Source organism: Carettochelys insculpta, chromosome 2, assembly GCF_033958435.1.
Source record: "Carettochelys insculpta isolate YL-2023 chromosome 2, ASM3395843v1, whole genome shotgun sequence".
Taxonomy (NCBI): Eukaryota; Metazoa; Chordata; order Testudines; family Carettochelyidae; genus Carettochelys; species Carettochelys insculpta.
This window is the reverse complement of record NC_134138.1, coordinates 509,173-521,651: the sequence shown is the minus strand read 5'-3', so window position 1 is coordinate 521,651 and position 12,479 is coordinate 509,173. Positions and strand designations below refer to the sequence as shown.

The following is a 12,479-nucleotide window of genomic DNA, read 5'->3' as shown; positions in this document are numbered from 1 at the left end:
TATGTGGGAACAATAACACCTGGGGAACTATTTAATAGTTTCTAAAAAGAGAACACCTGACCTCTTTGTTGCATCTCTCCTGTGCTTTAGCCAGCTGCTCCACCTCTTCACTCATTCTAAAGGAAAGAATAAGAGTTCAGACTCAGAGCCATGTTAGTCTGTAGAATCACAAAAATGCAAGCAGTCCTGTAGCACATTAAAGACTAACAATTTTATTTATTAGGTAATGAGCTTTTGTGGATAAGACCCACTTCTTCAGATTCTGAAGCAGAAATCTCATTGTCCAATAAATAAAATTATTAGTCTTTGAGGTGCTACAGTTCAAACTAAGAGTCCCTCGCAGTAGGGAGAGGCAGGGTAGCACTGCAGTTTCTGGGAGCTGATTCTAAAAGATGTCCTGGTCAGAAAAGGTGAGGAAAAGGAAACAAATGATATCACCCCCCACAACCAGGACAAACTCTTGAGCAATATGTAATCTCAGAGGCAGTGAGACCCCTGACAAGGGAGAGTGAAATCTGCTTTTTCACCCTTAGCTAAGAACCAGCTGGCTTTTAGCTTATGCTGTAGAAACACTGGCTTTGGCCCCTAAGGTCACAGGTTCATTCCCTCCTGCTGATGATCCAGGACCAGCAGCCTTACAAATACCTGAGACATAAACTTGAGGTAATAAGGGGCAAGCAGTAGGAGCAGCCCCTGACTAGCTGGCTGAGTCCTGAGCCCGGCCATAACCCTGCCACAGCTCCTTTACCTTACTCCTGACATGGTCAGGAATGAGTGCAGGGTGACTCCGGGCAGCCTTCTTTTACCCCTGCTTACTATTCTGCCTCTTTCTTAGCTTCCTCTTTTTGTGTTTTCTCTCAAAAAGTCCAAGTTCTCAAAATGTAGCCTCTTCAAAGGGTAAAACCCTTTCAGGCCGTGTCTACACTAGCCCCAAACTTCGAAATGGCCATGCTCATGGGAATAAGGGGACTTGGAAGTAGGTGGGGTCCTTTCGAAAAGGATCCCCGTCAGGACGAGCCACGCGGCGGAGAGGCGCGTCAATTTCAAAGTGCCGTGGCCGCCCGCATGCTAATGAAGCGCTGAATATGCATTTCAGCGCTTCATTAGTAGACTTCGAAATGGCTGTTTGCGTGGCCATTTCGAAGTTTGGGGCTAGTGTAGATGTAGCCTCAGTGTAATTGTGGTTTGATGACTGTATCTAACTATTTTCCCTTTCCTGGCTAGGGCTGCAAATTTCACCTGTGAGTCTCAGCTTCTTTCTTCTCTTTTTCCACCAAAGCTCTTCTTTGCTGTTCTGCCTCCATCTTCTGCAGCATCACCTCAGTCAGGCTGATGTCCCAGGAGTGCAAAATGGCAACCAAGCTGTCCAAAGAAGCAACCTCATTGGAAACAAATAAAAACACACTGTGGCTGTAAACGCATACATGAATAACTAGGACACTCCCCTGTACCCCACCCCCTTGGACACTCCCTGCATGCTCCATGCTCCAAGCTCAGCAGCACCAACAATAGACACTCCAACTGGAAACACAACCACTCCTCTTAGTAGCACTCCAAGCACTATAGTTGGGAACATAACCCTTCACCTCAGAGAAGTGAAACCAAGAAATGGTGTTCTTCATTACTAATATCATAGAGACTGCTAATCCCATGTAGTTTTCTTAATCCAAATAATCACTCGTAACATGAGGGGCTGTCCTGTTGACCCTTTGCATGGGTGAATCTGTTTACAGTTGCATGAATGCCTATCAACCAACCTTTGCTTGCATAAACAATAGTCACTTACACTATATTAACCGTTGCTCAAAATGTGTTGTTCACATAGGATTCTGATCTTGGTGCTCATTTGCCCTATGCATGTAAGATTCAATTTTTTTGAATAACAGTGTTGGTTGGGGCCTGTACCTTGGGTATGGTTGCAACTCCCCATTGCTGAAGCCATAAGGAGCAGAATGGCTTCAACCAACTCTTAGTTTCCTTGACAATAGCTGCCTGTGTGCCTGAGCATCTGTTTTGCAGAGAGGGGCAGTTGGAAAGTGTGTTTGGCAGTTTGTGTGAATTGGGAGAGCAAGGTGTGAATTGGGAGAGCTTCCTTCCAGGTGGGCCTTCAAGGGCTGATTAGATTGGAGGCAAAGGCTCTGAGCCGGGCCTAACCAGCTAGCAGCTCTGTAAGAAGGCAGCCCCAGCGACCCCTGTTAGCAGCGAACAGGAGCAGCTAACAGGGAGTTTGCCTGGGAGTTTGCCTTCGGGAGGGGCCACATACCTGTTTTCACATTTCTTATATGGTGTTTCTCTCATGCCCTTCAAGGCGGCACTAGAAACAAATAAGGGATCTCTGAAAAGGGAAAAAATAGAGAGTGACATGGCTGGTGAGAGGTCTGTTGTTGTTTCCTGCATGTCATGTGCCATGTTTGTCTTTCTCCCGAACGATAGAAAGGAGGATTTTTCTCTGTACCAAGTGTAAGCTGGTAGCCATTTTAGAAGAGAAGGTTAAAGGACTTGAGGCACAAATATCAACCCTCAGGTCCTTCAGAGAGGGTGAAGACTTTCTGGATAGAAGGCAACAGATGATGCTGCAGGAACAGCAGGCTACCCAAAACAAGGAGGAGAACTGGAAGCATGTTACTTCCAGGAGGAGGAGACCAGTTCCAGTCTCTCCAATTCCAGTGGAGTTAAATAACCGCTTTGAGCCTCTCTCCACAGGTGATACGGCAGAGATAACTGGGGCTGATACAATCCCTGGGAGGTATCTGAAAGAGTCCCCACAGTTTAGAAGGCATGGGATGCACAGTCCTAGGGATGGGAATTCTATGACCATCACCCCTAAGAGAAAAAGGCGAGTGGTGGTGGTTGGGGACTGTCTGCTAAGAGGGATGGAGGAATCCATCTGCCGCCTGGACCTAGAATCCCGGCAAGTTTGCTGCTTGCCTGGAGCTAGAATTCGGGATATTACAGAGTCGCTGCCAAAAATTCTTCAACCAGTAGACTATTACCCCTTCCTCCTACTTCATGTAGGAACCAATGATACAGCCAAGAACAACTTTGATGAGATCACGGCAGACTACGTAACCCTCGGGAGAAAGATCAAGGAATACGGAGCACAGGTCTATCCTCCCTGTGGAAGGAAGGGGTCCGCAGAGGGATCGTCGAATCACAGAGGTAAATACGTGGTTGCGTAGGTGGTGTAGCAGGGAAGGATTTGGTTTCTTTGACCATGGGATTCTGTTTCGTAAACAGGGATTGCTGAGAAGAGACGGGATCCACCTCACTAAAGCTACGTCTACATGTGAACGCTACATCGAAGTAGCTTATTTCGATGTAGCGACATCGAAATAGGCTATTTCGATGAATAATGTCTACACGTCCTCCAGGGCTGGCATGCGCAGCACCACATCGAAATAGGCGCTGCGAGGGAACGTCTACACGCCAAAGTAGCACATATCGAAATAAGGGTGCCAGGCACAGCTGCAGACAGGGTCACAGGGCGGACTAGCGCTTCCGGGGCAACAGCTAGCTGCTCCCTTAAAGGGCCCCTCCCAGACACACACAGCCTGCACAGCACGCAGTCTGCAGAGCCATAGGCACGCACACCTCGAGCGACGCAGTCATGGACCCCCAGCAGCAGCAGTAGCCAGAGGTCCACACAGCCGCCCCTGCAGGAGCAGTGCTTGCCCTGCTCGATGCCATGCAGGAGGCAGCTGAGCACCTCCTTGCCACAGAGGAGGAGCTGCCTGCAGGGGAGAAGGACTCAACCCCCAACCCTGCAGCACCCCGCCACCCCGCCCCACCGCACATGCCGCCGGCTGTGGAGCTACCCCACCAGCACCGACTGGTGGGAGCGGCTGGTGCTCGGAGAGTGGGACGACGACTGCTGGCTCCAGAACTTTCAGATGAGCCAGCAGACATTTCTGGAGCTATGCCAGTGGCTCACCCCTGCACTGAGGCACCAGGACACTGCCATGCGGCGTGCCCTCAGCGTCGAGAAACGGGTCGGCATCGCTGTCTGGAAGCTGGCCACTCCAGACAGCTACCGATCTGTGGGCCAGCAGTTTGGCGTCGGCAAGGCTACCGTCGGGGCTGTCCTCATGGAGGTAAGAGGACCCACGGGGGGCAGGGGGAGGCAGCCCTGGCAGGGGTGGGGAGGTGAGGGGAGGGGAGGGGGGCCCTGGCAGGGGAGGGCCACACACACCCTGCACACCCCTCATTGGTACTCTCCCATGTGCTTCCCCTGCAGGTCATCTGCGCCATCAACGCCCTGCTCCTCCACAGGCTCATGAGGCTTCGGGACCTGGATGCTGCCATCGCGGGCTTTGCCACCCTGGGTTTCCCCAATTGCTTCGGGGCTCTGGATGGGACTCACATCCCCATCTGCGCCCCGGAACACAGTGGAGGACGCTACATAAACCAGAAGGGCTACCACTCAGTGGTCCTCCAGGCCTTGGTGGACAGCCGGGGCCATTTCCTAGACATTTATGTGGGCTGGCCTGGTAGCACCCACGACACCCGGGTATTCCGGAACTCGGGCCTGTGCCACCGGCTGGAGGCGGGGACCTACATCCCCCAGTGGGAGATCCCTGTGGGGGACACCACCATGCCCCTCTGTGTCATCGCAGATGCGGCATACCCCCTCTGGCCCTGGCACATGCACCCGTACACGGGCCATCTGTCTGCCAGCCAGGAGCGCTTCAACCAGCGCCTGAACCATGCATGCCAGGTGGTGGAGAGCACATTTGGCCGCCTCAAAGGGCGCTGGAGGTGTCTCCTCACCTGCCTTGATGCGGGCCCCACAAACATCCCCCAGATTGTGGGTGCGTGCAGCACCCTACACAACCTGGTGGAGAGCAAGGAGGAGACCTTCTTTCAGGGCTGGGCTGTGGAGGCCGGCAGGGCCGATGTGCAGCCACCCGCTGCCCCCAGTCGCCAGGTGGACCCCGAAGGGACCCGGGTCCGGGAGGCCCTGTGGGCCCAGTTCAATGAGGCCATGGGGTGAACACTGGCAGGCCCCCCACTGCACCCCCCCCATCCTCCACAACACTCCCTGCCCCTACGCCCACACCACAGAGCACCCAAGAGCACCCCTCCCACTTTTCTTGTAAAAATAAAAGCAGACAGTTGTTTGTCAACTCAAACATCTTTACTAGAACTCATTATTACTATTATTATTATGAACAAGACAAACTAACTATGTACAGGGGAAATCTAACTGATAAATATAGATACATTATAAAAATAGGGATAACATGAAAGGGGAAGACAAGGAAGGGGAGAACTATTTACATGGGGGGTAAGGATCAGCATAGTAACAGGTCAAATATACAAACTATTCACAACAAAATAACAATAAACTGGAGGAAATATATACAAAGTGGGGGGGCACGTCCTGGGCCCCACGCCCCTACAGTCCAGCGCTGGGGGTGGGCGGCCAGGATCCCCGCCTCGGCCGCAGCCCTGGCCGGGGCTGGCTGGGGGCTGGGCAGACCGGGAGATACGGCCGGCGAGTGTCAGCTGGCCCCAGGTCCCCCTCGGCGGAATGGCCCTCGGTGGCGGGTGGTGGTGCGATGGCTGACGGCGCAGCGGGTGGAGCAGCGGGTGGAGCAGCAGGTGGAGCAGGCAGGGCGGGCGCTGCGGTGGCCAGTGCAGCCTGGGGGGCCAGGGAGTCCGCGATGCAGTTTAGGGTCCGCATGTAGGCCCCCCATGCCTCCTGGCGCCAGGCCAGCGCCCGCTCCTGCAGCTGGAGGCGGCGTTCCTCCACTCGCAGCCGCTGCTCGGCGACCTCCAGCTGCTGACGGTGGAGGGCCAGGAGCTGGTGGTCTGTTGCCGTCGGCTGCTGGTGCTGGGTCCGCCGTCTTCCCCGCCGTGGGGCCGGTCGATCCTCCGCCGAGGAGCTGGCCTGGAGTGATGGCCCCGGAGGGCTTTCCGGGACCACTGATGCCTCGCCGGCGCTCTCCGGTCCTTCCGATGGTGCAGCTGCAGAACACAGGAGTGGGGGAAGAAGAGTGGAGACAGCCGTTAGTGTGTCTTGTGGCCCTTGTCCCCCCACCCCTCTGCTGCAGGTTCCCCATCCCCGTCCCCGGGAGATGCTGCTGTGATGGGGTTCAGGGGTCCCCCTGCACTGCACCCCGTCCGCTGGCAGGAGTGACTCTCACTCACTCAGCAGGTACGACAGGAGGTTTATTAGGCAACAGATGCCCAGTTTCTCACAGAAGTGACAAGACAGCAGTCAGAGACAGTCCTTCCAACCCGTCCTGGGGAGAAGACCAAGAAGGGTGCCCCTCTGGGGTGTAGCTTTCCCCCTCCTCAGGCTGGCTGCCTTCTAGCTCTCCCTTCCCCTAGCCTCTAATGGCCACCCCCGATTCAAACCCAGCTCGGCTCCTCCCTCCTCTTTGTTCAGGGCAGAGGTGTTACCTGCCAGTTGTAGCCCCAGGATCATCCTTAGCCACCGGGAGCTATTCAGCTTGTTTCTCATATCTAGCCTGAGTCTCGCATTTGCACTCCCCCCACTCCATCACATGCTGTTGCTGCTGCTGCTGCTGGGTGTCTCAACCCCTCCCCCCGGGGGACCCTAGAGGTTCTGCTCCCCCCAGCCCCGGGGATGGGGCATGGCACTGTCGTGCTGGGGGGGGCAGGGGCTGATGCACTCTTCTGAGGGACATGCCACTGCTGTCCTTGGGGCCATGGTCATCTGGGCATGTGGAGGGCCCTGGTCATATCTATTACCCCCGCCCCTCAACCCTGGGGGGGTACATACCTGACGGTCCACTCCCATGGTCAGGGGACACCCGGGGGGCGGACGCCCGGCTGGAGCTCCTGGATGGGAGGATGATGTGGAGGCCGGTGTCACTGGAGGAGGAGTCCCTCTCCTCCTCTTCCTCCTCTGGTGCCCCGGGGGTGGGCTCCTGGGGGGGCCCCCGGGGTGCGGGGCTTCTATCCGGGGCGGACTCCACCTCCGGGGCCTGCTGGGGCTCCTTGGCCGAGGTATCAAGAGTGGCCGGAGGGGAGGAGGTGTGCCGGGGGCCCAGGATGTCCCTGAGCTCCCTGTAAAAGGGGCAAGTGACGGGGGCGGCCCCAGATCGGCCGGCCGCATCCCGGGCCCGGGAGTAACCCTGCCGCAGCTCCTTCACTTTACTCCGGACATGATCCGGAGTGTGGGCAGGGTGACCCCGGGCAGCCAGGCCCTCGGCCAGCCAAGCGAACGCATCCGCGTTCCACCTCTTGCTCCCCATTACCTGGAGCACCTCCTCCTCACTCCAGAGCCCCAGCAGGTCCCGAAGCTTGGCCTCCATCCAGGAGGGGCCCCGCTGCCACTTCCCCGCCTGGCTGCTGGGCTGGGAGCCTTGGCTCCCCTTGGGGGGGGTCCCCTGGGGGCGCTTGGGGGGCTGCTGTGTGGCCATCGCAGGTGGGTGGGTGTCTGTAGCTGGCTGAGGGACGTGCAGGCTGGCCGTGTGTCTGGGCTGCCACCTGCACGTTCTCTCAGCTTCCTGCACAGGAAGGGAGGGGGCGGAGAGCTTTAAGGGACCGTGCCACGTGGCCACCATTGAGCTCAGGGGCTGGAGAGAGCGTCTCTCAACCCCTCAGCTCATGGCCGCCATGGAGGACCCCGCAATTTCGATGTTGCGGGATGCGCAATGACTACATGTTCCCTACTTCGACGGTGAACGTCAAAGTAGGGCACTATTCCCATCCCCTCATGGGGTTAGCGACTTCGACGTCTCGCCGCCTAACATCGATATTAACTTCGAAATACTGCCCAACACGTGTAGCCGTGACGGGCGCTATTTCGAAGTTGGCGCCGCTACTTCGAAGTAGTGTGCATGTGTAGACACAGCTTAAAAGGGGAAAGAGCATCTTTGCGGGCAGTCTTGCAAACCTAGTGAGGAGGGCTTTAAACTAGGTTTGTCGGGGGAAGGTGACACAAGCCTGGAGGTAAGTGGGGAAGGAGGAGGGAACAATCAGGTGGGTTTCCTGGGTGAAGAGGAGAAAGTGGGCCAATCGGCTCCTTCTCTAAGATGCTTGTACACTAATGCCAGAAGCCTGGGGAACAAACAGGAAGAACTAGATGCCCTGGCCCAGTCACACAAGTATGAGGTGGTCAGAATAACGGAGACTTGGTGGGACGATTCACACAACTGGAGCACAGTCATGGGAGGTTATAAATTGTTGAGGAAGGACGGACAGGGGAGAAAAGGAGGAGGAGTTGCGCTCTATGTGAGGGAGCAGTAGGATTGCTCAGAGCTCCAGTACGAGGAAGGAGAAAAATCCAGTTGAGTGTCTTTGGGTTAAGCTTAGAGGTGGAAGTAACAGAGGTGATGTTGTAGTTGGTGTCTGTTATAGGCCGCCAGATCAGGGAGAGGAGATACATGAGGCTTTCTTCAGGCAGCTTAGTGAAGCTTCCAAATTGCAGGCCCTGGTTCTCATGGGAGACTTTAATCATCCGGACATTTGTTGGGAGACCAGTACAGCAGCACACAGACAATTCAGGAAGTTTTTGGAGACTACTGGGGATAATTTCTTGGTACAAGTGCTGAAGGAACTGACCAGGGGCTGTGCGCAACTTGACCTGTTGCTCACAAACAGGGAAGAACTAGTAGAAGAAATAGAAGTGGGAGGGAACCTGGGCTGCAGCGACCATGAGATGGTAGATTTCAGGATCCGGACGAAGGGAAGAAGGGTGAGCAGTAACATACAGACCCTTCATTTCAGAAGAGCAGACTTTGACTGCCTAAGAGACCGGATGAGCAGGATCCCTTGGGAAACGAAGATGAAGGGGAAAAGAGTTGAAGAGAACTGGAAGTATTTTAAAGAAGTCTTAGTGAAGGCACAGGAACAAGCAATCCCGCTGCGTAGTAAGACATGCAAACATGGTAGGCAACCAGCTTGGCTTAACAGGGAAATCCTTAGTCAGCTTAAATTAAAAAAGGATGCATACAAGAAATGGAAACGAGGACAGTTGACTAAGGAGGAGTATAAACATATGGCTGGAGAATGCTGGGCAGTAATCAGGAAAGCAAAAGCACAATTGGAACTGCAGCTGGCAAGGGACGTGAAGAGTAACAAGAAGGGTTTCTACAGGCATGTGAACAATAAACGGGTTAGCAGAGAAGGTGTGGGGCTATTACTGGATGAGGGAGGTAACCTAGTGATAGATGACGCAGGAAAAGCTGACGTACTCAATGCTTTTTTTGCCTCAGTCCTCATGGACAAAGTCAACTTCCCAACGACAGTCCTAGATGATGCAGTATGGGAAGGTGGAGGGCAGCCATCTGTGGGGAAGCAACAAGTTCTGAGCTATCTAGAAAAACTGGATGTGCACAAGTCCATGGGTCTGGATTTAATGCACCCCAGGGTACTGAGCGAATTCGCAGATGTCATTGCTGAACCTTTGGCCATTATCCTTGAAGACTCTCGGAGATCGGGGGAGATACCGGATGACTGGAAGAAGGCAAATGTAGTGCCCATCTTTAAAAAAGGAAAGAAGGACAATCCAGGGAACTATAGACCTGTCAGCTTTACCTCAATCCCTGGGAAAAAAATGGAGAGAATCCTCAAGGAATCCATTTTGAAGCACTTGGAAGAGGGGAAAGTGATCAAAAGTAGCCAACATGGATTCACCAGGGGCAAGTCCTGCCTCACCAATCTGATCAGCTTCTATGATGAGGTAACAAGCTCTGTGGACATGAGGAAGTCAGTGGATGTGATATACCGGGGCTGTGTGGTGAGCTGGTGGGTGAATGTCTGTCTGTCTGTGCAGCTATGTTACTTTGCAGAGAAGAGCAACGAAGGGTCCTGTGGCACCTTATAGACTAACAGAAAAGTTTAGAGCATGAGCTTTCGTGAGTTAACTCACTTCTTCAGATGCTGGTCTTCAGATGCAGCATCTGAAGAAGTGAGTTAACTCACGAAAGCTCATGCTCTAAACTTTTCTGTTAGTCTATAAGGTGCCACAGGACCCTTCGTTGCTCTACAGATCCAGACTAACATGGCTACCCCTCTGATACTTTGCAGAGAAGGGCAGTTTGATCAGCTGCCTGGGTGCCTGTGCTTGTGCTGTGCAGAGAAGAGCAGTTTGCAAGGTGTGAATTGGATGAGTTCCCTGCCAGGTGAGCCTTCAAGGGCTGATTAGACTGGAGGCAAGGCTTTGAGCCAGGCCTGACCAGCTAGCAGCTCTCTCTATAAGAAGGGTGCTCCCAGCGAACAAGGTGAGCAGCGAACAGGGGGCAGCAGCTAACAGGGAAGGGAGTTTGCCTCTGGGGGTTCACCGAGGGAAGAGCCCCGTGTTTGTTGTCCTTTTCAGGTATGGTGTTCCACCTGTGCCCTGGAAGGCAGCACTATCAGGAAAAGGAGTCTCTGAAGAGAAGAGCCTGAAGAGCGATGGGGGAAGGTGGACCTGGGGGCACTGAGAGCAGCTGGGGGGAGAGGGGCCAGTGCAGTAAGGAGGGTGGACATGGGAGCAGATCGGGGTAGTGGGTTGGGAAGGGTCCTATGGTGATGGTAGCTGGGGGGAGGGGTGGTGAAAGGTGGGGAGGAGGGTCCCGGGGATATGAGGTCATTGCTCCACAGGGAGCTATGGTGACTCTTGGTGACAGAGGTATGAAGTAGTGTGATCCTTAACCACATTCTCCACACCCCACTGCCTTGTGGGTTATCATGGGAAGGAGAAAGGCTAAGGGAGTAAACCTTGACAGAAAATCTGGAGTGGAGTCTGAAGGCGGTTCGGTGTCAACTTCTGGCACCGTCCCGGCAACTCCTGCAGCTGAGCTGGTACCAGACGTGGAGGTTATCCTCTCCTTTGGACTATATCATTAAAGCTGAGAGAGGGACACTGGTGTCTGGGCAGCCCAGAATCTCCATAATAAGTGCCCAGGCTCGCACGCGGAGAGGTACTCCGGCATCGCTGAACAGTGTTGCATCAACACAGGAGGCAACAGATACCGGTTATAAGCTCTTGCTCGATTGCCGTAGAGAACGAGCGCCAGGGGTTGCCTTCGACGGTGGGAGAGATCCTCGCATCTCACTGGACAGTCACCGCCCGCCTCAAGCTGGGCACCCCCAGCCAATAGGGTACTGTCCCGCCACAGTTCACCTGCCTTGCTGGGTGCGTGAGGCTTAAGGTTCCTGAACCTGACAAGTGACTGAAATTTGGGCACCAGGCAAACCAATAAGAAAATCAACAAGAAATGAGAAACATCAACAATTTAAGCTTGCTTGCTGGAATGTATGGACCACGCTGACCGGCTTGACTGAAGATCTTCAGGCCATCAGTGACACCTGAAAGACTGCTGTCATCAATGAGGAACTGAAGAGGCTCAGAGTTGACATCGCTGCACTGCAAGAGACGCGACTCGCAGATTTGGGATCTCTAAAGGAAAAGGACTACACCTTTTTCTGGCAGGGTAAAGCCCAAGAAGAACCCAGAGTGCATGGTGTTGGCTTTGCTGTCAGAAACACCCTTCTACAAATGGTGGATTTAGTCATGGGCGGATCAGAAAGACTTCTTCAGATCACGCTTCAAACTTGCGCCAGTCCTGTCCACCTGATCAGCACTTATGCTCCAACCCTGTATGCCACACCAGCAGAAAAAGACAAGTTCTATGACGTGCTTAGTGCTGCTGTAGCACAAATACCTGCTCGTGAACAACTGTACATCATGGGTGACTTCAATGCAAGAGTTGGAGCTGATTGGGCCTCATGGCCTTCCTGCTGAGAACACTTCGGTGTGGGAAAAATGAATGACAATGGACAGCATCTCCTTGAACTGTGCACATACCACAATCTGTGCATCACAAACACATTCTTCCGAACGAAGCCACAGCACAGAGTGTTGTGGAGACACTCACGCTCGAAGCACTGGCATCAATTAGATGTGGTCATCACTAGGCGTAATAACCTCAAAAACGTCCTTCTGACACGCAGCTATCATAGTGCTGACTGTGATACAGATCACCCGCTAGTTTGCTCCAAGCTCAAGCTGAGACCCAAGAAGCTGTACCACTCTAAACCTGCTGGAAGGCCACGCATTGACGCCAGAAAGACAGCAAACTCAGATAAAGCTGAAGAGTTCAGAGAAACCCTCCAGGAAAATCTGCGCAGCGGCCCTGGGGGAGCCGATGCAACATCCAAATGGCAACATCTGAGGGATACAGTTTACAACACGGCCTTGTCGGTGTTTGGAAGAGGAGCTAGAAACACGAACAACTGGTTCGAAGCTAACTCCGATGAGATGATTCCAGTCATTGAAAAGAAGTGCGCTGCACTCCTGGAGTACAAAAGCTCACCGAGTCAGAGTACCCAGCAAGCACTTAGAAGCTGCGTCTACACGTGCACGCTACTTCGAAGTAGCGGCACCAACTTCGAAATAGCGCCCGTTGCGTCTACACGCGTCGGGCGCTATTTCGAAGTTAACTTCGACGTTAGGCGGCGAGACGTCGAAGTCGCTAACCTCATGAGGAGATAGGAATAGCGCCCTACTTCGACGTTCAACG

At 53.9% G+C, this 12,479-nt stretch overlaps 1 protein-coding gene across 1 annotated transcript in view; it reads right to left on the bottom strand.

Annotated features, from left to right (window-relative positions):
* IQANK1 (IQ motif and ankyrin repeat containing 1) overlaps positions 1-12,479 on the bottom strand; it is a 216,658-nt gene that overhangs the window by 63,301 nt on the left and 140,878 nt on the right. The window contains exons 7-8 of the mRNA XM_074985540.1: positions 1,240-1,379; positions 62-116 (exon numbers count right to left, since the gene is read on the bottom strand). Of these exons, the coding sequence (XP_074841641.1) occupies positions 62-116; positions 1,240-1,379 (195 nt within the window). The remainder of the gene's footprint in view (positions 1-61; positions 117-1,239; positions 1,380-12,479) is intronic.